The sequence below is a fragment of the Takifugu flavidus genome, chromosome 12 (assembly GCF_003711565.1).
Source record: "Takifugu flavidus isolate HTHZ2018 chromosome 12, ASM371156v2, whole genome shotgun sequence".
In the NCBI taxonomy this organism is placed as follows: domain Eukaryota; kingdom Metazoa; phylum Chordata; class Actinopteri; order Tetraodontiformes; family Tetraodontidae; genus Takifugu; species Takifugu flavidus.
Window position 1 is genome coordinate 7817589 of NC_079531.1, and position 26114 is coordinate 7843702.

The window sequence follows — 26114 nt, forward strand, 5'->3', positions numbered from 1 at the left end:
GGTGTAGATTTACACCGTGATGCTGCTGGCTGCATTAGCGACTGAAGCCTGTCGATAAACCTTCCTCCTTCTCTTACACACACATACACACACGCGCACACACACAGTCTGGGTGGAGTTGTCAGTAATGGGGGCCAGAGTTGGAAAGGGTGCTGGGGTGGTGGGGTGCTGTGTTCTCTTGATCTGTTGATTTCCACTGCTGCATATTTGAAATGTGCCAAAATTGCATCTATTATTTACTGCCAATTTGCTCGTTTTAAAACCCACTACCCCCGCCCCTCCCCTCCCACTTCCTCGGCTTGCTATTCTGCCGCCGCTACCCAGATAATCACACACACATTTTTTATTAATTCATAGATAATAAGCTCCGAGTTCTGTCTTTGTACTTGGAAATGATTGGGACTGCCAGCACAGTGCGGCATCGGTGCTGGTTAACCCCTCTCTGGTGTTGATGCAAACACACACACACTAAACACAATTCAGCCTGAAAAAGGTTATGGTGGGAATAATTCCTTCATTATCTGTCTTTTCCCCTTTTAAACAACATTAATTAACCTTTTTCGTTCCTTCATTACACATCCTTTTCTCTCTTTTTCGCTTGATCAGTGAAACTTGGACTAAGTGTCTATTTCTCACTTTACCAACAAGAAAATTAGTTCAAGGCAAAAAAAAATAAAAATTGGCAATTAAATGTGTTCAAGGAAAATCTCTGCTGCCAGTTTAGAAAAATAAATTTCCCCGTGCGGCCCCTAAATGTTTACATTTAGCTTAAATTGCAAGAACAAATTGCGAATTACCTAATTAGTGAAAAAAGCCTTTAATTAGTGATTAAAATACTCGAAGCCATAATTCCAGACAGAAATGATTATGATGCATTTCAATGGTTTGTTTTTGTGTGTGTGTGCATGTGTGAGGAAAAAAAGTCCTTCTATGAAATGACATTTTGCGTTGCGACTGTATTTACAATGGGGGAAATGTGTTGTGTTGCAGGGATGCCGCGAACATCAAAGGCGGGCTAGAACATCTGGTAAGTTCTATTTGACACCCTCCTTTTACCCCTAAACGCACACACGCACCGACACACACTCTCATGCACGTTATGCTCTTTGATATCTGCATCCCTAATGAAACCTCCGGAATGGGAGCTGAATACCTGCAGCTGACAGGCAGGCAGAGAGGGAGGAAACACTGATTGAGGGAGGGTAGTGGCTCCTCCAGGGTCTTGTCCATCTTTAATATTAGCTTTTCATTTATTCCCAATCCTGCACTCACGCGCAGGTTATTCATTCTGTTCTCGCTCAGCTGCGAACATTTTTTTTATGTGTATGTACCTGTTTGCTGATGGATGAATGAAAGGAGGTTATTTTCTCCTCCTTCCTCCCTTCCTGCCAGCGTGGGTCCTGCACTCAGTCTTCCGCCATCTCCGAACCCACTGGAGACGTCCTCCAGGGACCCATGTGAAAATTTAATGGTTTCCAAGGTTTCTGCTGCTCCTCCCTTTAATATGGGGTCAGAGAGAAAAGGTTCTCACTCTTTTTTTTGGGTGGGAAGGAGGCGAGGGTTTGATGTGCCCCGTATTCCAGGGTATGAATTATAGAGCGGGGTCAGCGAGGGTCCCGACTCTCCGCGGATGTCGCAAGCCCTCCCTCCCTCACCTCGTTGCATACTAAAGTGCCGCTGCTCTGCCGTACGTAAATGACTGCCCTCACCCCACCATGAGTTACACAAATGACCCTGGATCTGCCAGACCGGGCCGGTGACCCTAACAGTTCTTCAAAACTCTCCACCAGCAGGCGAGGTTGACTTGCCTGAATCAAGCCTGGTCTTCCACTGACAGGTGGTGTTCCTCCTTTGGCAGCTTGTGGCACATCAACGCTATAACTTTTTTTTTATTTTGAGTCCATTATGTCATGTATAGATTTCTCCTAAAGAATCCAACATGGTAATGGCCTGGCCTGTGTTCTGAGATAGCGGCGCGAGCGTCCGGAGGTGTGATTGATGTGGTTCTTCATAAAAGGTGGTGTGAATTATTCAAGAGGGCATAGCGTGCATAAACAAGAATAATCAATACGCCCATTGGCACTTAAAGTACATCTGGGCAAACATTAAGCAGTATGGACTTACCCTTAAAGCCAAGTGGAGGAATGCCAGCCGATTTCCATAAGACACAGATGATTCTGGGTCAGTATGGCTGCATGGTAGAGCACAAATAAATGCAATTTATACAGTATAGGTTATTTGCATAGCAGTATTTTCTTTGATGGCTTGTTTTCATGGCAGAGGTCAGAACGTGTGTTTGTTTATTGTAGACCTATATGGACAGATGGAAACACGCTTCTATTTTATGTTTTTTGCTTGATGCGCACATTGGTTTTTTCCTTATGGTTCCTTTATTTGAATCTGACATTGCAAACTCCAACAGTATGATAAAGTTTCGAATTTATGGATGCGTTGATGCGTATAGGGAGATTGCTCTCCTGTAGTCAGCCCGGGGAGCACTGGATTCTGATTAGGATTCAGAACCGTAAATAATGAAGCCCATCTCCCTCCGAGGTGGAGTTGTCAAGCCACTCTAAATGTTCCCCTTCATGGTTTAAATGTACGTTCCCATAGATTTCAGGTGTTTGGATTTTATTTGGATGACCTTCCTGATTGATAGCACGTTGACACTTAGGACAGTTTGGCCTCTCTTTGTTATATGATCTGTTGTCTGTTGTTTTTCCCAATTAAATTCATTCTGTTTTTTGGAAGTCGTCACATTTGTATGGATGTAAATCCTCTGCTTGATTTTCCTGATGAACAATCTCTGCCTGTGAAGCCAGTCTGAGTGGCTGCAGCACAGTAATTAGGTTGGCAATCAAGATGTATGTGGTCTGAGACTTGTTTCATTGTTCACATTTGTTTTGTTTTTCACGTCTGAGCGGCTCGTTTGCGATCTTTGTGGCTAGGCAGGGAAAAGACTCAAAGTTAATTGCTCCCAGTGCTCTGCGTTATTCCCGGGCTTTTTGTAAGCGCACGGAACGGGGGAAGCACCGAAGTTTGAGCCGAGCGATTCCTCGCTCTGGGAGGATCGGCGCGCTGGTCAAAGAGGTGGCCTACAGCAGCTAATCAGTCCAGATGCACCGCTTCTTAGCAAGGGAAGAAGAAAGCCGGCAGCTCGATCAATACGCGAGGAATCAGCCTCATCAGGATTACCGTCTCAATCAGCAGCTGGACCCATCGTTCTGCCTGAGGATGGATGAGAGATGTTGGAGAAGAACGGGGGAGAAAGAGGGAGATGTCATCAGCCCTGGGATAAGTTTTAGTAGTTGCGGGTTAGTGTAAAACTTCAAGATGAACTACAGTCTAATTTCAAAGATGTGCTGTTATTATGCTGTTATATCTTTACTGAACTACGGGGCTACTTGTAGATAATTTATAACAGTGGTGCTGTTAATTAGAAAATTACCCTTATTTGGATACATTCATAATACTTCAAAATCAAATCTCAAAATGTGAAAACGGCGTATTTCCAATGAATGTTTCTTTCTTTAAAAAAGGAAAGTTGTATTCCTTGGTACCTGTTGGTGAGCCTTTTTTCCAGTACATTCAAGGATCCTGGAACTAAAGAAGAACATCAGCTGCAAGAGATATACTTCATTTAATGTCATTTGTGTCAGATATTTTATCCTTTCTGGTGTTCCGACATAGATTTAGACTTAGAACTGTCAGTTATTAAACAATGATTGCTAATATTATTCATCAGATTTGATATGTTTTACTACAGGCTATTAGAAATCTAAATAACTAAAAGTTTAGACATGAACTGGGAATGTATTCCATTAATTCTTTAGAAATTTATTTGGGCCTGCACAGCACTCCTGATCCTGTGTTCTATGTGGGTCGGCGGGGAAACGGGATGGTGGTCCCTGTGTTTGACAGGTCACATGGCTTTCTTTACAGAGGGCTGATGGCCCTCAGTGAGTTGAAGAGTTTACTTGGGCAAATGGCCTCTGCGGCCTACTGACAGATACACAACAGCAGCTGTAGACAGGACAACACTCAGACACCATAAAAGAGACAAACCGGGGTCACCGGCTGTGCCAGAGGAGCAACCTGATCTTATCAGAGTTCTGCAGAGTTCAGACTGGAACTATATTATGTGATTATTTTTGTTGTTTCCCACTTTTATCCCTGTTCTCAGGCTTGAATTGTCTTATTAAACATCTTTATCTCTTCCTTTTTTTATTTCTCTCTTTCTCCCCATCTAATGTGCTGAAGAGATGGGTAAAAAACCTCTGGATAGATAAAGGATGGGATAGGGGGTGGCTTTCGTGTTGATCATCCGAAAACAGATTTCCATGCTTATTACACTAATGATTTCAGGATTTTTGATGTATCAGCGGGGGTTGGGAGGACTCAGAAGCCTGATTGGCGTCTGTGAGGGAGTCTCGTTCTCTCTCATCTCGTGGCATTGCTAAGTGATGGAATAATTTGAGTAACCTCTGACTCCATGCAGGATGTTCAGAGCCCCTATCGCCGCCCGCCGCCATGCCACAACGCCTCTCCCGCTCCTCAAGTGTTCCCCCAAAAATCGCCCTCCCAAACAAAAGCACGATTGCATTAATTTTCAAATGATGATATTACATTAAGCGCAGGGATCTCATATATCAAAACGTGAGAACTACTCCCTTACTGTATGTGCTCCATCTTAATGGTATCGCTGGATGTCAAGGGCATGGAGGAAATTAAATCGGAAAGTGCAGATAGACCAAAGAAGATATTATCTCTGGATGATTGCAGTTTTGATAGGTATTCCAGTGAATTTCATTTTCTCCGGATGGGGAGAAGATGAGTTAGCCTGCACATTTGCTCATTTTTCTTCTACATGATTTATGTGAGTTGAGTATAAAACTCTCTCCTTCCACCCGCCAGCCCCCCTTTCACCCTTTATCAGGAACACACACACACACACACACACACAACACACACACACACACACACACACACACACACACACACAAATGGTAGTAAATTACCAGCTTTGAGTCGTATCTTGGATACAGCAGTTTACCTGATTGTATGCACTTATCGTATATAGCTGTGTGTGGGTGCCCTGCAGTGTGTTGCGTTTGCATGTACACGCATGTTTGAGTCATGTGTATTTCCCTTGGATAGTGGGGGGCCATCAACGGAAATTATTCCGGGGGGGGGGGTGGTGGGGTGTCATTACTCAGACTTGTTTACATTCTAAATGTGTAATGAAATCTTGTTGGTAATAATGACGGGAATAAAAGTTTGGAAAATTGTAAAAGTGGTGAAGTTTGAGAAATGAGCCCCGGCCTGTGAAATAGCATTTGGGGGCAGGAAACGACATTATTATGCAGTGCTCCTGCCCGCCTTAGACATGAAGATGAACTACTGGCGGGCCATAAAATGCTGTTAGCCCTAGCCTGAAGTATGGCACATTGTAAAAGAGCCCTGATCCCATATTGCCATTATATATAAAAGTATAGCCATACACAACATTATTTTTCACATAAGATGAGCTCCGATACGGCGGCCCAGGCCCCCCAAATACAAACATTGATAGGCAGATTTCCCCCCACCCCCTTATAAAATATATAAATAAACATATTGCCATGGAACCCATCTCTGCCCTGATCTTATAGACCTCGATATTAAAAACAGAAATATTGCATTTTCTAGGGGCTCTGTTTTCCCCTGTCCTCTTTTGGGTATGGGATGCATTTGTGTGTTTGTTTTTCGGGAAGGGGGGGTTGAAAGATGAGGAGGAAGCCGAGCGGTATGCAACAAATGAAAGCAAATGGAAACAGATGAGGGCGTAAAAAACACAAGATGAATATTTAGCACTTTAATTAAAGCTGATGGTGTGTTTATATTGGAACTCATTATTGACAGATATAATGGAAACTCTGCTTCCATTAGGGTTCATCACAGCAGATAATGATGATGTCATATGTCATTGATGTTCTTCTCTGTAAAACAATCTGTATTGTGGTTTTATTATGTTTTAGCTGATTCACTTCCACATTTTCAACTATTTTTAACCGAACCTAGAGAGGTTTTTTTTTTTGTTTTAAAGGGACATGTTTATTTTTGACCAATGGGACTCGCCTGGCTCTTACGTCCAGCTGAACACGCCTGAGATTGTCTGTCATCGGCGGTGAGTGGGCAAACCGACAGGCCTACTGTGAGGTTACAAGGTTCTCCTCACTTCTGAGGCAGGAAGTTAACTATGTTAAGTGTCCATGGTTACAATAATAAAATAATTCCTACAGTATTTTATACCTCCATAGATCATTAAGGTTGCCTAAAATCCTTGATGAGAAAATCAACTTATGCCTCTTTGGTACCACTGTGTTTTCTCCCTTTTTCACAGAGTGTTGATCAGTTCAGGACATGTGAGAAAACCACTTTGCATTTGTACAAACACAGAGAAATCGAGTCCTTGTCTTTGTGTCTTATGTTTGTTTGTGTGCCTCGAAAAAGCACAGCGGCATTTCAAGAAAGACTGCTCTCAATCCCAGCAGGGGGACCTAAGATCTGCCCCTTGGGAGCCCAGTTAATGACTTGTTATTGTTTACTAATGAATTAAACACAGAGCAAGCGGGCACATGTGTGAATTAAAGAAGAAAATAGTGTATGGGAAGCAAACAGACTCACCATTGCATGTGGGTTCTGCACCATTATGGTGCTTGTAATGATAGTTTAATATAAATTGACCTGCATTAGCTTTTTCTTCCTTTAAGTTCTTTCAGGCTGAATCCATTTGCACATGTTAGAGAAGGTACCACCATAAATCTTTGAGATTGTAGTTGGTAACATGAAATCATATTGTAGGATTTCAGATTGAATGATGCTGGGAGCCGAATGTGTTCTTCTTTTTCTTTTTTTGACTGACTTAATAAGGAAGCACCAGCGATGCAGCTGCTAAGCCTTGCTAGTAGATCATGCAAGCATGCATACACAGATGGGGTGGTGTTCACTCATTCAATTCATTTTGGACAGATAGTTTGATCAAGCTGTCTGATTACAGACCTGCACACAATGAAAACATGTAATGGCATCACTGTGTCTTCTCTACAGGAAAACAAAAAAATCCCCATTTGAGGGTTTGAGCAGGCATCATAGCCGTTTTCTCTCCTGTTTGCGTTGCTTTACCCACAACCGGCAGCAGTTGTGTGCACGTGCATGCATGCGTGCGTACATCAATGATGTGCGGACTCTTGCCTAAAGGCCAATGTAAACAAATGCTAATGTAATTACCAAGGGGGCGTTGTAATAAACTGTAACTAAGATGATTGCACGGCACACAATGGTCAGGTTTGTTAAGCCGTGATGTACGATCGCACTAAGTGACTGATTGCACCAAGACTGATTTCTGTAGCATTCCAATTATTCAGGAGGCTAAACCAGTTAGCATTTCAATTCAGCTGAATCCCACCAGGACCTCATTTTCGTGCCACGCAATCCTTCCTTTTGCTATAAAACTGGTCCTGTAGAGCCAAGCATGCCAGAAAGGGGGAATACAATAGTCTGATTTACGGTGCTAAATTGCATCTCCGCAAGGAGGACGAAGTGGTGTGAAAAGGGTGTTCACGCTGTGCTCGCGTGTGGGTAAAGGCCTCAAGTGTTCTTCATCTTCTCTGATATAATAGTGATTAGTAATTTTAGCTGTCAAGCAGTGCCAGTCAGTGTGAGGCTGATACTCCATGTCACCTGCTGCAGGCGATGCTCATGCACGGGCGTAGACACATCCATGTTGCATTAAGCAATCTTCAATCTGTCTGCGGTGCCTTGATGTGCGTTCCTTCTAGGATACAGCACTCTGACACTGCTGCATTAAAGGGGGTCATTATATTTCTCGGGCTGCCACCGAAAAAAAGTGACATTTTTGCAAAGTGACAAGTTTACAATTTGATAAATCACATTTCATCGCTCTGGGCGGGTGCTGGAGCCCCGGAGAAGGAGCGGGAGGAAGAAGAGCCATCTGTGGGTGAGGAGGAGGAGGAGGGGGGGGGGGGGGAGTGCTGCCTGTCAGCGACGCCTCGGCCCCGTCGTCTAAATGATGCTCCCAGGCAGCAGATTCAGATCTCATCCCCATTAGCATTTAATTTCTCTCTAATGCTACACACAGTCGCCACCGCTGCATGGTAACGAGGCCCGCGCGCCTCGGCACCATCGAAGGAACCTCCGAGAGCAATCTGCGAGCGGCGCCTGCCTTTTACAGCCCCGCTCCCTGTCACAGCCATCATTCTTTCTTGACAATTAAGAACCTCAAATCTAATAGCAGAGATATTGGAATTACAGCGGGGCCCTTTTGAGGGCACGTCAGGAGAAAAAGGTGCACCCCTCTCAATACAGCTGTCAAAGCTTAAGCCTCCCCCATTTATACCCGCTAAGCGTTTTTGATGCACACATTCGCACGCAGACTCACACACATATGCCGTGAACGGGAAGGGGAATATGTTGAGTCTCTGGCTGTGATCTCTGTAAAATATGGTCTCGGTGCCCTCTTATCTAACTCTCCAAAGACTTGTTACAGCAGCTTTTGTTTTCTCTCTCTTCCTCTCTCCCCCTTTGTCTCTAAATTTCTCTTCATCTCCTCCTCATTGATTCTCCCCGGTGTGTCGGGGATGTTGTTGCCTTTTTTTTTTTCAAGAGCAGGGCGTTTAGAGACGACTGGAAGAGTAGATTGGTGAAGTTGTCCCCTGGTGCCCCACAAGGGCAGTTTCACTATAATGGCTGCAGTTAAAGATGATCTTGGGTAAAATATATCTGAGCCTCAGGGATATGGTAGTTTTTAGTATTAGATTACGAAGAGTAGATGAAGTTGTAACAGTGTGTGGCTGTCTGGGCTGTCGCTGGCTTCTTTTTGTGTTATTTCGGGCAGAAGCTCCTCCTAATCCCCACTCAATTAAAGCCACACTCAAGGCTGTCCTATCATTTCCTGTTTTCTCTTTGGGAAGCTCTCTCTAATACACAAGAATTCTGTTCTCTTCTCTTTTACAGACTCCGGCAGAGCAGGCTAAAGTTCGAATGCAAATGGTGCTGCAGGCTGCAGGTAAGTGCATCAATACTGCAAATGTCAGGTGCTCGCTCATCTGTCCCGTCACACTGAATTGAGAAGCGGTTTGCGGAAATACAGTCGGGATCTGTGGCAGTCTGTCGTCAGCTGAATCACCAATTCAGCCTTACTGTATGTGCAGCAGGGAGAAACGAGTCCGTCAAAAAAGATCACAGATGTAAGCTACCGGGTGATCCAAGCAGGGACTCAAAGATAAAACAGCCAGTGGGTTTTGCTTATTATTAAGTAATTTTATCGTATATGTGAGTAATAAATCTCAGACACTCAAACAGTTCCTGCTTTGATGTGAAAATGAGTAATACACTCTCAACTGTGTCCCCCAAAACCCCCAGAAAGCCACAAACGCTCATTCTCAAACACTCTTGGTCACATATTCACTTTAGCCTAATTTCAGACCCTCCCCTCGGTACATAAGTCATAGGTATCCTCCGGCCCATGGGGCACTGTATATAGTCCAGTGTGTATTTGAGAGGTAGTGTTGCAGGCCACATGTGACAGGCAGAGATTGACTGTGGAGAGAGATGTGCTCATGTTTACACATACACACACACACACACACACGGGCCCAACTCTGCAGAGCGGGGCTCTGATTTCACCACAGGAAATATATGAAAGAATGGAACATCTATACATCATCCATAAAGTACACAGCAGCCATACTTTCCTCAATCAAGGCAATGTTGTGTTTCTGTGATTTCATCGATTTGACGTTTTTATGCATGTATTCATCGCCTTACGTCACCCGCCTGGACGCTGATTATGTTCTGATGGTCGTGAAGTGATATTAAATTGAGCGCGCGGGAGGGTACTGCAGACACAGACCCAGGACCAGGCGACAGGCTGCAGCAATGTTTCATTTCTTGGACAATTCTGATGTTTTCCTCTTACCTGTAGTCTGACTGTCAGTGGGTGGGCCCTGCTCATTTGTTACAATATCACAAAACCCGATAAAGTGAGAAATAATTCTATTTCGGCGCCCATTGAAGCTTCTGTATCTACAAAAAAAATATGGATCTGTTCCTCCAGGCCGCCGTTTTGAAATCTTCTCATTCCACTCGGCCTCACGCTTTGATTGTCTCTCCCTGTAATTGTCCCGCCACTTTTTCATCTTTCCATCTTTCTTCCAGCGCTCTTGGAGAGAGGGAGGGATGGAGGCTGAGGAGGCAGCAGCAGATGTTGGGAGGTTGTGTGAATGTTAATGTCCTGACGTAGCCATGGAGCTTAAGCCACCTCCTCCTCCTTCCCTCCGCTCCTCTCTGAGCGCCCGCCAGGCTTTCTCTCCCGGGGTCTCCTGACATCCTTAAAGCCCGTGGCTCTCCACTCCTCTCCTCTCCTACGCTCTCCATCTCCCCCCCACCTCTCCCTCCTTTGTCTGTCTATGGACTCCCTCTCAGTAGAGAGCAGATCATCCCATGGCTAAAGCAGCTCAGGCCTTTGTGTTTGGGGGGCTCTGTGGACCTGTAATGAGCCCCCTCGGCTGGCCCGCTGGCCTGCTTAGCACTCACTGGGGCTTTCTGTGAGCGTGTGTGTGCTTGTGTGTGTGTGTGTGTGTAGAGTGGGATAAGGAGGTGAGAGGAGGAGGGCAACACTGGCCCCCAATGAAAGAGCTGGATGGATATGTTTATGGGTCACTTCCTGCTTGGCCTACATATCAAACACACACAGACACACACACACTAGCTCATGCTTCCAAGACTCCCTCACTTGCTGATTTCATCAAAAATAAAAACAAGTCCTTGCGATTGCATTTCCTATGAACTTAGTAGTTTTTAATAGTCTTAATGAGATCTGAATAAAATGGGCTTCATGTTTACAATACAGATATTCTACCTTTACAGATAAAAAAAAGAATTGTTTGGTTGTTTTATAGCGTCATCATGTACAGAACAAAGGTTAGTGTGTAAACATAGAGCCCTTTAAGCTCCACATCAGCACAATGTTCTCATATCTATTATATTTCCCTCTTTTCAGTCGCTCGCTGGCCTCTTTTCACAGGGCCGTCCAGTCCGCTCAAAGGAACGCGAGCACTGTTGCGCGGCGGCGGGCCCCTCTTATCCACCCGTCAATAGGCAGCATTTGCAGAACACCCACCATGGACCTGAGGGTCAAGGGTCATCAAAACCTTCATCTTCTCCCCATTTGAACCTTTGACAGCAGTAAAGCAAACAGTCCTTAAGATCTCATCAGAGGCTTGAACTTGGCAGGGGCTCAGAGGTACAAATTAACGCTCTCCTCTGGTTTGTTGTTTAGTTACCTGGCTGATGTTTATATGGACACTCACTCTTATTTTCTATTTTGATAATCTATTAGTACATGTGGGTTTAAGATGCATTTACACACACTTAAGGATGATTGAGCTTTTTTCTGACGAATGACAATATTAAGCTAAATACAGCTGTTTTTTGTATAGTTTTAATGTAATTAATGCATTAAGACAAAAATACACACTATATCTCATTTATTATTTAGCTGTTTCTCCTCTCCTGGCAGTGTCAGCTTGTCACTGTGTTTTGCACTGCACTGTGGTATTTAGAGAGATTCTGTCCGTATTTCTGCGCAGCAAAAACAAGTTAATTATTCATTTATAATCAAATTCTGAATGTTTAACTCAGTATGTGTAAATCCCATCCTCTCTCTGTCACTCTCAGATATATATGGGCCGTAGTTATTGAGATTCTTTACCTTTTTTTAAACAGCCAGTCAGGTGTGTGTTGCCTTTGTGCTCATTTGTGATGCTGTTTGGATGCTTGTGTTAGCATGTGTGGGTCTGTGTTCTGCGTTTCTATTTTTTTAATGTTTTTATATCAGTCTTCTGATCGAGTGACAAACATAAAGAGGCAGTGGGGGGACCAGCCAAGCTTAGCGGCATCATACGATCAGGCTAATTCTTCCACAGTAAATACAGGGTATTAGGCTTCTCTGTCACAGCAGGGGTCCTGTAGAGAATCACACCAACACATATAAACACACACACACACTCTCTCTCAAGCTCTCCGCTCCTTCCCTCAGCCTTCCTCAGTACCGCTAACCCTCCCGCTGCTCCCTCCCACCCCCTTAGGCCCTGACAGATGTGTGCTGAACAGACCACATACATGGAGGGTGTCACCTTACCCCCTCTGGAACTAAAGGACTAATGCACCACATTTAGGAGGCTGCCGCCCTTTGTTCTGCCGGGAGAAGCAGTGACGGAGATGCAAAATTTGACACGGTGGCCAGTGGTCGCCTTTATCCACCAGAATTGTGTACTTTTTTGCTTTAAGATCTTCCTTCCATTTTTAATGAGGGCACTAATTCTTTGATTGGGGCAACACAGGACTGCAGAATTCCTCTCACTTCATCTTTACTTCGGGCATCCTGGCAGCGTCTTTCATGTTCTTTTGTAAAAAGGGGGATTTCTCTGTAGAAAACATGACATTTACAGTGTAATAACTCCCAACAATGTGCTATTTTCACAACAGTCGCCATTCATCACTTGAGTTTGAGCATCTTTAACTGAAACTCGGACAACTTGAAGGTTACCTGACATTTTTCAAAGAAGGTGAACGTTTTGTTAAATCGCAGGATCCGCATTCTTGTTTCACAGATGCAGAGTGTAGTTGGTAAATATACAAAGATGGAAAGGAAAAAAAAAAGTGACCGCCTTTTCCAAATAAAGCAGTTTCCAGTGTATCAAACACACTGTAGCCAACCAGTTGCACAAGCTCAGAAATCCCCTTTGCTTCTGTGCAGGAATGTGTCTCCTTTTGTCCTTCGGGACTGTAATGGCACATGAGTTGTCCTGTAATTAAGTCTCTGTAACCATTGATCAGTTGGATTTATGTGCCATTACCTCACCGTTCCACTCAGCGGCTGTAATTATGTCCCGCAGAGAGACGGAGCGTTAGCGCAGCGCTTCCAGTTACACAGGACCAAAATACCTGAATAAGCTTTTATTAAACAGCCCCCGCCCGCTCACTCGCTCAGCCCCCAACCGAAACTGGTAGCAGATGAGAGGGGCGGATGGATGGATGGACGGATCTGTCGAGCTCACTTGCCATGCCTCATTAGCCTAGCCCCTCCCCGAAGAACCGTGTTTCCATGTTAAAGGTACACATGAGTAAAGAACGGATGCGTTTAAATTTGTCACATTTGAAACCCCCCCCCCCACACACACACACACAAACACATGCACACACACACACACACATGTGTCAGCGAACCCACTGACCTCAGAGCTGCTCTCCTCGGTGTTTTATGTCTAATTGATTTTTGGTTTGTTTTGCGGGCGTAATAAAAGCAGATGTTTCTCCTCGCCACCCCCCTCCCGCTTTTCCAGTCACAGAACATTTACAGTAACGGAGGCTAATTTTTTAAACTCAACACGATGTGGTTGGCTGATTGAACTCGCATTAGTAACGTCGTCAATAAACACAAAAGTGAATAATAGGCGCTTTTATTTTTCTTCCTTGAGTGAAAAATAATTGACTTAAGATGGTTGTTTAGGGAAACTGACTGATTCATGAGGTATTTTTTTGGGTTTGACCTTTTTTTACGTTTGCATGTGTAGGTCCTCTAAAAGGAGCAGGTTCACCAATGAATGACTTTTGATTTAACCAATTTTATTTTGGTGACGGCCTTTTACATGATTTCCTTTCTGTGGGAGGTTTATTTGATGAATTGCTTACCTCAAGCATACATTGTTCCCGAGGCCCTTTTCCTAGCCTTCCTGTGTGTTTGTGTAAATAGTTATTATGTTGAGGCAGGATTTTAATAGTTCTCATCCATGAGATGTTATGTCACGTTAGTTATGAGCTATAAAAGTGTATTTCTGTTAGGATTTATTGCAAACATTTACTGCTACTACTGACAGGCAGCATCTTGGTGTATTCTTGGAAAAAACAGAGATGTTTAAACTCCTCTGTTTCACGTCTCTGTTTATGTGTTTGGAGACACCTGGTGATCCCCCCCCCCTCTCTCTCTCTCTCTCTCTTTCCTCTACCCTCCTTTCCTCTCTCCTCTCTCTCTTACTCCCCCTCTCCTCTCAAGATTTCCATAACAGAAAAAAAGGGAATATTCCTAATTTGCCGCCTTCCATAATTTAGCAACATATGGTTTAAACGATTTTGATGCAAATGCATGTGCTAATTATTTGCAGACGAGCCTGAAACAGCCCAGCCATTGAAGTGAAATGAAAGCAAATTTGCAATCACCTTAAATTTTGCTAACCATTTGCTGTTAAGTAAACTTTCTAAGTAATTTAATTACTTGGACCGCTGGCAGGCACTCAGGGGCTTTTCTTTTTGCCTCCCAAGGGGGGAGAATGCATACGCTGAATGCAAAGGAAATGAGATGAGTAGGTGAGAGAGGACGGCGTCTTCCGCTATCAACAGTATAGCTGAAATCTCACTGTGTTGAAGGTACCGACAGGGAAAAGCATTTTTTGGTCTTGTCCTTTTTTTCCCCCACTAAATGGTGGCGAATCTTTTAACAAGTCATCCCGTAACCACTGTTGTGTTTGTACGTGTTGTTCCAGGGGTTGAGCAGATGTCGCGGTCTGATTGGCCCTGGAGCAGACATTAATGGATCGCAGCAGAGTTTAAACGGCGCATTTCTGCCTTCATGATTTGTAATCATTTCTACCGTCTGACAAACTATCCCTCATAGCGGCGAGGGCCAAGGAGGCAGTGATGGCAAAAGTTAAATTGAATTTTGACTCGTATTGTGTCCATGCAGCAAGTTTTCGGCTCCAGCTCTTCACTTTTGGCTGCTTTAGCACTTTTAATTGATGTATGTAAGATGACATCATCAAAAGTTGAAGAGAATATTGTTGGCGACATGTCGCGTTTCCTCTTCTGGGAGGTTAATCAAGCTTGGTTCAGAAATGATTTTGAAAAACACAAAATCAGGCTCTCGGCCTTCGAAATGCAAACTAATGCTGTGGGTTGTGCTTGACTTTTAAACCCTTTATTAAGTTGTCATCATTTAAATGTTTTTAAATGACCATTTCCAGATGAGGATGCAATAATTTTGAAATAGTATAAATGGGGCTTTTGAAAAAGACATCTAATCAATTCTCTTGCTCACAGCGATTTTCTTTATTGATGACATCATCCGGTTTATGTTTAAAATCTCCATCTCCATATTACATCAGCTCCACAGGCCTGTGAAACAAACACCTTTATTATGCAAATAACGATGGATGTGCATGTTGGATAAGAGATGGGCGGCTCATTTGAGACACTTTCCTCAGCTTTTTCCCAGTGCATGCTGGGATCCCCCCTCCCCCCCTTGACCCTGAGTAAAAATAAGCGGCTATCGGAAATGGACGATCTGTCATAGACGGGAGAGGATGGAGATGCAGGAACCTTGGCCTTCACACACCAATCATACTTGCTTCTTCTGGCGGCCCTTTTGATGATTGAATTGATTTGTTGGATGACTTTTAAAGGCGGCAACAACTCCAAGGCTTGTCTGATGTCCTCTTAGAGATAACATATTCCCTAATAATAGTCGCTGACAACGTGTTTTGTGTTGTGTTCACTGTTGTTGCGGAATACTAATTAATTTGGTACTTTGCCTTAAACATTGAAGTGTCGCACTTACAAGGCCTTACAAATCCAAATCCAAACTAATCCAATCGCTCTCTTAATCAGATCTGATGCACTTCAGAAATGTAATTTAAAAAAAACAAAGCATAGTTTTTGTGGTTCAGTACATTTGGTGGACTTCATTTAGAGTACGCACATTCAGACTCAAACATCCGGTCTGAACATTAGCTGTGCTAATGTGGTTATTAGTTCTTCATTATTCTTCTCTCCAGAAGTGGCTCTTTGTCGTCTTTCAGCTGCTGCACGCTACGATTGTCTATCAGTTGCACTGTTACTATGTTGCTTCTGGTTGGTATGATTTCTTTATTCAGACGTGCGTGGATGCAAAATAACCTAAGGGATCAGCCTAACGGCAGATATTGGATTATTGGGAAGGAATCTTGGCAGGTTAATCCGATTTCTCATAATCAAATCACTGACTGATAAAGTACATGTCGTTTTTCTGTTTACAGGGTAATAATGTTGAAACTCCAGTCATCAGATGATCCGATTTTTATGGTCACGTAAATGCAACATTGAGATCTGGGCAATTTAAAAAAAAAAAAAAAGTCCATTATCAGTCCTGCACAAACTTCCCATTTACACTTACACTCACTCAATCTTTACATTTGAAATTCCCTTGTAGTTTCTCCTCAGAGCTCCTCGTTAAAATGTCCTTGAGAAGGAAGCTGAATAATGTGTTCGCGTGACACGTAAAGTTGTCACGCTCCCATCAAGCTGTCACACTGATTAAAATTTGGCAGCGGTAACATTTAAAGAAACATAAACATGGCTATAAATAAGAAGGCTGCTACTGGGCACGGCAGTATGTAAACGATGTAAATGTATTTACCCAGCGTCAGTCACAATGTACATAGAGTGGAATCATTACCTTTGTTGTTTACTGGTTTTTGACCTTGGATGTAGCAGAATACTAAACAAACATGGTCTTTTCTCAGGGTAACCATAAAAATGCATTTTCAACGTAAGCTAAACATAAACATTGTCAGTTAACATGTACTTCCTGTCCTAAAACACTGCAAATCATCTGTAGATGTTCTTGCTAGCATAGCTCGGCTTAACTTTTCTGCAGCTTCTGCAGCTCCACCTACATGCCTGCTCCTCCACATACAGGAAGTCCAGGGCTGGGATGGAATTAAAGTAATAAAAACCTCTTTGTTTTAGTTTGTATTGGACCATTCATCATCAGATTATTTAATACGAGGCTGTAATTGTGCCATCCCCAACCATCACTAATGGCCGTGTTCGTCTGTGTTTGCTTTGTTGATGGAAATGAATGAAATTAGGATAAACAACCGCAGAGTCGCATGTAATCAAGCCTTGATTAATGCGCCAGCATTTCAGCACTGTTTCTCATTCCACAACACCTGATATCTTTCCCATAAACAAATTCTGTTTGTCTAAATGAAGAAATTAAATGACGCATTTGATGAGTTTATGATTGACCCGGTCCAGCTAGCGGCTCATTATTCTCTGTCTGTTGAGGCCAAGAGGTATGTGACTAATGCTCTGTCACTTCCTACACCAGGATTTATTGCCGCCACTGATTAATGGCAGCCGAACAGCATTTTAATAATTTTATGATTGTGGTTTCTGGCAGTCACAAAGAGAGAGAACGGAAGATAGAGGGTAGCAGGAGGGAGAGGGTGTGTTCGTGCATGTGCGCGCAGAGTGTGCGGGGTGGTGGCGGGGAGTACGCGACAGAAACTGTTCATCCAGATTAAATGTTTTTTTCTTTTTTTATGCAAACGCAGGCTGTGCAGATGGGGGCCTTGATGATGCGTTACGTGAACCTCCACACAAATCTTCCTGTCTTGCACTTGAAATGTAATTCGTGCTCTTTACAAAAAAAACAAAAACGCCAACTCGTTAACGCGTTTTTTCGGTTCCAAAGCGACAAATTCGTCCAAAGTGGCCCATTCCCGAAACGATTGTTTCCCACCAAGACGTGGAGAGCACAAGCGATCTGGCTAATGACGATCAGCCGCTGCAGGTTGGGAGGTGCTGGGGCCCGTTTTGCTACAACTGATTTAGATTCTGATTTAAAAGAGCAGAATTATTGTCCCGTATGGAACATTTCCCCTGACATTTTCCTCATAAACCTTCACATTCATCTCTTTCTTCATCAGGGGCCAAGTTTCATGTATTTTTTTTAAATTAAAAATCAATCTTTCCCCCTTATCAAACTCCTTGAATATATGAGAATTGTAGTTGAATCAAGAGTTCACATGTCACCACTAGCTTGGAATCAGTTTTTCATTTGACTAAACTTAAAAAAAACCCCGAAAGAGCTGGCAGATGCTCGTTCATTGCACTGTCCAAGTGATTCACATAAAAGATTTCCAAAGACTTGATGAGGGGAAGAGTTAAGACGACAACAACAGCCTCCACGTCCCCTTTGTTGGTGTATTAGCCTAATTAACTCAACTGTTGCTACATCCTCCATGTTTTAATTTAGCTTAAAGGAACAGTTCACTGGGAAATAATAATGCATCGTTCATTCCTTATTCATGACTCTCTGCTCTGTGGGTGGAGTGGTGGGGGACGTGGGTGGACTCATTGGCCTTCTTGAACTTTTTGAGCACTTGTATACAGCACCCATGTTTACAGCACAACATGTTTCTTATTTTAGCCCTGAAATTAACTCGGTGTCAGGAACGCTTTAATGTCCCGATTATTTAAGCCTTTTCGACATATTATGACCCTCTTCTGTATGTTTGATGTATTAACGTGCACGCGCGGGCTCTTGTTTGTTTTCATTCTCATCAGGGCCAGTTAAACTCAGCATTCCAATCCAAATATCTCGCAGAGGTTTGCGTTCCTTTCCTGCCACAACAGCGACCTTTCAAAGTGAGCGATAGTTTGAATTAGATTAACAGAGGTCATTTTTCCTGACTGGGAGACACGCGAGTAAACGCAGAAGGGCCGATAAACATTTAGACACCTGTCGTCTCCAATCTGGAACTCCTGGCCTCAGGAACAGATGGAAGCCAGGAGTCATTTTAGCGTGATAAAGTCCTAGTTTCATACAGATTGTGCTTTTACACACCACACACACACATTGGAGTATAATTCTTTGTTTCCCAGCCACACAATACCGGGAAATCTGGGTTATAGGTGGAAAAGTTGGTGCTAATTAAACAAAATTCAAGTTTTCCTTAATGTGCAACCATCCTGGAGAACCTATTGTTTTTATAGTTATTATACTTCATGGGTGAGTAAAACCTTTTTCTACTGTCTCTAAGTTACTTAATCAACAAGTTACTGTACTTGGCACTTGTCCCCTGTCACCATTGCCCGCCCCTCCCTTCCTCACGTCGTCACGTCACGTCTTTCATTCAGTTTTGGCGTCACGTGTGCACGGCGCGCTCAGACATAACAACTCGCATAACTCATTTGCGCCATACATGAGGCCGATGACAGCAACATCCACCCCCGCTCATTCAAAAGGGAGCCGCCGCCACATTGTTTACAGTGGACCAAACGCACACACACGCACCCATTGCCAATTGTTCATTGTCTGCCACCCCCTCCACCCACCCCCATACCTCTTTGCCGGCCTGAACATGCTTTCTGCATCAGAGGAGTAAAGAAAAATAAACAGCTGATTAATTCTGTATCAACCCAAACATCTGCATTTTGGTTTAATTAGTACTGTAAATCAGGCAGCAAAGCCCCCCTGGGTGCTGTTCTCCTCCAAACCAGCACCCCCCCACCCTAAAAATCCGGCCATGTGTTTGAGGAGAAACAAATATCAGAGTGTAAGCCGGTTCTCTTTCATCTCCTCGTGCAGAAGAAGAGAAATTATGTCCACTTAATTCCGCTCCTTCTTCTGCCCATGTATTTGCATTCTTCAGGTATTTCCCCCCCGTCTGTTTCACCAACTCTTCACGCGCAAATGGTTCCGTTTTTCACAGCTCCGACATCTGCAGGACACATGGAGCGCAAAGTGAGGGGGGTGAGTACGGGGAAGATGTAATGTGGCTTTATCTGGTGAAGGTGGCAGCAGTTCTTATTACCAAAGGCTAATCTACTGCTCGCTGGTCAATTGATGGTTTTTTACACCCCGCAGACAAATAAATTTGTCACTCTGGGCCATCAATTTGTACAATCTTCAAACTGAATCACTTTTAAACTATATATTTCATCTATTGGGTGTATAGGTGTGTATATATCTATAGCTTTATCTTGGATTAGCTGTGCTGCAGAGGTGAATTAGGTGTATAATCTCATTTTAATCCCCATTCTGATGGGATTTGACCTTTAACCCCTGGGCTGAGCGAGCGTGTGTGTGGCAGTGGGACCGGTTGGGAGCGATAGCTGGGCATACAGGGAGATTGTCGAGTCCGAGAAAATCAAGTGGCGGGGGGTGAGGGGGAGGACATATGTTGGAAGGTGTCTGCAGGATCAGAACGGGAAGTTGCGTTTCCAAATGGGGCGAATGTGTCGTTATATGAGAAAACGGGGGATTAAATCCCTCAGCCAGCGTTCTTAGGCTTTCCTTACAAGCTGGCTTTTCTCCACACTCGCTGATACGAGAGCATTCACGATACATATATATAATCCAAACACACACACACGCACTATTAAACTGGGTGGATTACAGCTCGGGGAATTACAGTCAGGGTTTCTGTTGTCTTGCTCGGTTCCTCTCCTCTGCTTTCACTGCCCTCGCTTGTCAACAGCCCCACTTGGCCCGGGCTGCCAATCCCGAGCTTTGATGAGGCGGTGTCAGCTATTTGTTTGGCCGAGCACAAACGGATTTGTGAATAGGAGCGCGCAGAAGAGGGGAGAAAGAAAAGCCGGAGGAGAGGGAGAATGGCCGTCCTGGCATGTGTCGGGATTGAGAAGTAATCTGCCACCTTCTTCCTCTTCTCCTCCGTCTTTTCTCTTGTCTCTCACTGGTTGCTCTTTCTGTTCCGCTCCCTTTATTCTTAACTCTCCCCGTCACCCTTTATCTCCTAAACGCAGACCACGCCAGCATCGGCTTGCAGCTGATTACCGGTGTAATCACTCACATTTTAGATGATCTGATAGGAGAAAGGGCCTACAAATCATCTTAACGCCCTCCTGAATCCACCCAAACTCCTGTTGACGGCAGCCAACAACCGCCACTTTATTTCTGTCCTCAATATTTTCTTTCTTGAACAGTAGGCCAGAAAATTCTCCCAGAAAAGCCCAGTTAAAACAATGGCCCAGTAAGCCCATTCTGCCAATATCCAGCGCTCAGTTCGGTGTAATGTAAGCCCTGGATTTGCCGCTGTAAGTAGATTTGGGGCACAATGAAAGTACAAGTGGAGTTGACGTAGCTAAGTTTGTGCTGTGTCTTAGCAGAGGCTGATCTCTGCTTTTGCATGGACTTTTTTTTCCAAATCTTTTTTTTTTTTTACAGTTTTTCCAGCTTTTAGGACGTAAAATTTGGATGCGGCTACAAAAGCTTCGATTCTGCAGGTTGTTTGCTGTGACGGTGTTTTGATATTGACAGCAAACGACACTCGCAAACACAAAACTTTTTCAGGCGCTTTGTTTCATGGCTCCATTTGGAAATTAAGTTTTAACTTTCAGACGGGTATTTACAGTTAAAAACTTCTCTCAATATCCCATCTGTATCCCACATAAATGAGTCCCACTTAGTGGAAGTAACTGGTGTAATTTATAGACCAGCAGAACTACTGCTGATGGTACGACTAATTAGACCTTAAATGTGGCCATTTTATAGCCATTTTGTGCTGTTAACACTGATGTGTGTGCGTGTGCACGTGTGTTTCGCGGGTCTAATCTAATGTAATAGACAAAGATCACTAAGAAGTTACGGAAACAGGAAAGAAAGATGATAACTTGTGTTTTTGGATGTATTTTTGACATAAACATCAGAAAACACATATTTAAATGCACTCAAACAAAAAATAATGTACTTTTCCTTGTGATCTGAACAGTGAATCACACACTCAAGCCCCCCCCCCCCCAGCAGCACCCTCTGGGTCCGGTGGTGGGACTTGCTGCACAGGGTAAAGACAGATTAAGATGGCCTCAGAGCAGCGATACGTGGCTCGATGAACCAGCGGGGGAGCCATTCTTGTATTCTTCCCCCTGGTGGACCCCTCCACAGGTCCCACTGACCCGCTGACACGAGGCCAGGGCCGCATTATCAATCAGTCATTGTTATGTTGAAGTTTGGGTTTTCGTAAAAATAAGCACTATATTAGAGCTACTTGAAACCCCCATTAGGGCCCTGAGACTCCGAGAGGATCATTGTTCTCTGAAAAATGTTTGTGCGTGTTCGGGTCTCCTGTAAAATCCTACTAAGCCACTTCACTGGTCTGGTTTTGTGGGGAACCGGCGCTGGTATGATCAGTGGGTTCAAGCTCGCTCCTGACCGACGCTGATGTCGATGTAGCGGTTGAAGAGAACAATTTCAGTGTCGGCTCCCTGGTCATTACGTTACTTCCACTGTTTCCAAAAGTGCGGCCGAAGGTTGGATTACTGGAAAAAAGTAAACACCGATTTCAATTTAAGTTTTTTTATGCATAATTAGTGCATATATGGACATAATTACACGATATTGTGCAAGTGAGACGGGCCTCAACTTTTGCAGGCCTCTCAAGAGAATTTATATCCCATGAAGACTTAAAAGAAAACGTGTGTCACATGAAGTATCACCGGATCTCAATTTGGCTGTTAAACATGTAGCTTTGCTGATTTTCTCTGTTTTTGTGCAGACTTTTAATTGGGCGGGAGTGTGATTGATCTACTACAGTCCTGTTCAGTGCGAATTACAGAGCTGTCGACGTCTGGAGGCAACTCCCCTCACTTCAGCCTGTCATTTAGTGGGCAGAACTTCTTCCTCCGGTTTGCTAAAACAACAGAAATCTGAAGTGTGTCGGTTGTCGGCAGGCACACGTCAACATAATAATGTTCATTAGCGAAGTCACGGTCGCCTGCCATTCAATTTTAGCTGCTACGGGTGATACTTTTTAAGAAAACACGCTCATTTTTAGCTAATTGTTTGTGCCGCAAACTGCTATTTTTCAGTCTGAGAGTGTTGATTTCTCACACTAGAAGGAAATAATTTCAAAAATATCTCTCTCAGAGTTGAGTCTTAATTTGACCGTACCTGAGGTCACACCCTCTGATAGTGAACTTGTTACCGACTTGTTAGCATTACCGACTCGCCGCCTTCTCTTTCATTTGCCTTTCTTTCTTTTGAACTGCTGGTCCAGAGCCTGAAATTATCACCGGCCTGTCTGCAGAGGACCGATCAGCTGCTCGTTACAGAAACAGCCTTTGAGTTTTCATCGGCCTTTTGTCGAGCGTCGGCACTTAGTGAGATAACAGAGTCGGTGGCCTTTAACCTTTCGAGCCTTTCAAACGTCGCCGGGCTGCCTGTGTGTGCACGCTGAATGCTCTTCTGAAGTTTACGCAGACAGGGCATGCGGCACGGCTGCAAGTACTTTCAAATGAGCCCAAACTAAGCCCATATGCAAACAAAACCGGGCAAATTAAGAGAACTCTCCTGGCCCGTTACTCCTGAGCCGACGCAGAACCGAGCGAGAGGGGAGGGGAGGAGAGAGGCTCTCTGTGTTCTCATTGAAGGGCCTCTTCCTTTAATTGTGTTGAACAAAACAACGGGGGCTAAGTAATGGGGTTCTCAAGTGAAGCACATTTGGATAGATTGTGTAACACCTCGTGTGGGTGTGAGGTGGGGAACGGCAAGGAGAGGGAGAGAGACACAGGGCGAGTGGGCGGCATTGTACGGCGAGAACAAAAGGCAAACGTTGGCAAACGGACGCATCCGCTGAAAAGCCCGGATCCAAACTGGCCGGCTAATTGCCGACATGCATTGTCAGGGAGGAGGCAACGCAACAAAACAGGGATAAAGATTAATTTTCAACAGCGTCCCCCCTCACTGTCACACAGACAGAAACAAATCCTGTAAATTGAAAAAAATGAGGGTGAATAAACCTCACGGTGATCAGCAGATACACACACACACACACACACGTACAAACATCTTGTAGGCTTGTGTTGTTTGCTGCTATTTTCTCGTCAGACGGAAGAGAAGCGGCCTGTGGAACTGATGCCAACGTTCATATTTTTAGGTCAGCTGTAAAGGAAACTCAAAGCTAATGTTTTTGGCTGCACAAGTGCCCTGGTTAATATAGTCAGTGTTCATAATCAGCTCCCATTAGGAAAGTCAAAGGTCAATGAGGGGTGATTCTCTGGCTGGGAGGGTGTTTTTGTTAATATTGCTGTTTTCTGGAGACAGCTCTCATGTCTCCTGACACGTTTGCTCTGCTTTCAGCTCCCTCAGACCTCCTTGTCCTCCTCTGCTGTTCTTCATCGCCGTAATTGCTCGTCATTCATGCGAACAGGTTTCCCCTTTATGTCTTTTATCACAACAGTGGTTTTTAGAAACGCACTTTGGCGATTTGGAGATGAAAGGGATGAAATCATCCCAATTCCTGCCCTGCCACTGAGCCGCTCAAACTCTCTGACAAAGCTGTCAGGCTCCATTTTGGTTTCGGCTGCCAGAGAGAACTTAGTCTGCCATTTATAATCAACGTGAGGCAGTGCCAAAGTCCCACTCCAGCCCATGTCAGAAGCCTCCAACCGCTCCCTGTTTTCAGAAGTGCGAAATGCTTTTTTCTCTTCGGCGTGTCTGTCTGCATTCCCGTCTCTACCCTTTCTTCTTGGCTGTCTCCCTCTGCGTGGCTTGCTGTGTTTACTGAGAGCACTGCAGGATAAACTCCCAATATCTTTGCGTTTTCTTTGGTTTAACCGATTTACAACCGATTATTCCTCTGTTCACTTTTGCAGACAGATGAGAAACATGAATCGCAATAATAGGAATGTTCCTTTATACAACACGGTATAATCTACTCAACCATCACACCGAGAGGGCCTTTATGTTGTGTAGAGAAGGTCCATCTTTATGGCACAAACAGCGTGGAAGTACTGATAATCACCTTTTATTTAAATACACATCCCCAAAACACAGCAGGTACAGAGTGGAAGTTTTCCACTTCCGCCCTTGAACCTTGTAACCTTTGTTCACGTGAAGGATATTGTTTATATGGCGTTAAAAGAAGCGGGCCTTCACAGAAAGCTCACAGTGAAGCATCTGATAATAATTTGATAGAAGTGAAGGCTCTTTTTACAGTTACTGCCTGCTGATCAGTCAGAGCACACGAGGAAGACACCAGGTTGTAGAGTCTCCCTGTCCACCAGTGTTGGACACAGCCTGTCTGTCATAAAGAGCCATGCAGTTGCAGGTGTCCCACGATACGCGGTTAAAATGGTCCATCGATCGAGATCATTGGCAGTTGATGATTCTTAAGGCTGCTCCTTAAGTTTGCTAAGGCTGCTTTTTGAATGGATCTAACAAAGCTGCTGATGGGGAAGAAATAAAAGAGGTCGGGCATTTTTTTGGCCTTGGAGTTCTGTGACAGGCTGAGTGAGACTCTGTCATTGTCAGAATTACATAATTGTATTTGTCTACCAGGACAACTGGAGTAAGAACACCTGTTTTAGGTGCACCTTTATGTTCTTGGTACATCAGTCGTTTTTTGTTTTTTTCATGTCTTTGAAGTCATTTCCTGTCCTGCTTCCTCTTCCCTGCTCAGCCCACCACTCCCCCCAGCACCTCGGATCTCAGCGTGGCCCCGCTCGACTAAAACCGGTGCGTCCGTAATCTCCGTGCCGGCATGTTAATTTTCAAGTCAAAGGGGCAGCTCCCTTTTCATCACGATGGAGGTTGCGGAATATTCAGCATGCTGCAGATGTTCATGAATAATGTCTGCGGCCAAACCCCTGGCTGAAGCCGGGGGGGACAGAGGGGCGAGGAGAGTGTGTGTGTGTGTGCGCGTGTGGAGGGGGGGGTGAAGCCAGATGAATTACATGTAGGGGGGATCTGACAGGCGGCGTGGAGCTTTGTGATCATTCCAAAGTTCTAATAATCTCTCTCACCTTCTCCATCTCCCCAGTAATAAAAGAGAATAGGTGATTGCACCCCGGGCTATGTTCCCCACGTAATGACTCCTCCAAAGGCGCAGAGCTGCCAAGAAAAAATGAACTTTGAATGAGCGTCGAATTGGCCCTGACAGAGCGATACACCGTGACACAGATTCTGTAGCAAAACAGACGTAGCACTAATTGATTATCAATATTTTAAGCAAAGTGATATAAATAAGCATTAAGGGATGAGAAAGAATGGAGGGGGGACAGGGTGCCTTGGAGGGCGGAGCTGTCATTAGTCCAATATCTCTCGCCTTCTCCGCGCTTCAACCCCTCCTACATCCAGACGGCCTCCCCCATCTCTCCTCCTCCCTGGTGCCACTCTCAGCCCGGCCTCTCTAATACTCACCGTCTGGCTGCTTTCATCATGTTTGTATTCATTTCCAAATATTTCCCTGCACAAATTTCTACATTTTTGGCTT

General features: G+C 44.3%; 1 protein-coding gene across 1 annotated transcript in view; it reads left to right on the forward strand.

Annotated features, from left to right (window-relative positions):
- The window catches only part of rsrc1 (arginine/serine-rich coiled-coil 1), a 78714-nt gene that overhangs the window by 29452 nt on the left and 23148 nt on the right, over positions 1 to 26114 (forward strand). The window contains exons 5-6 of the mRNA XM_057049444.1: positions 991 to 1027; positions 9016 to 9067. Of these exons, the coding sequence (XP_056905424.1) occupies positions 991 to 1027; positions 9016 to 9067 (89 nt within the window). The remainder of the gene's footprint in view (positions 1 to 990; positions 1028 to 9015; positions 9068 to 26114) is intronic.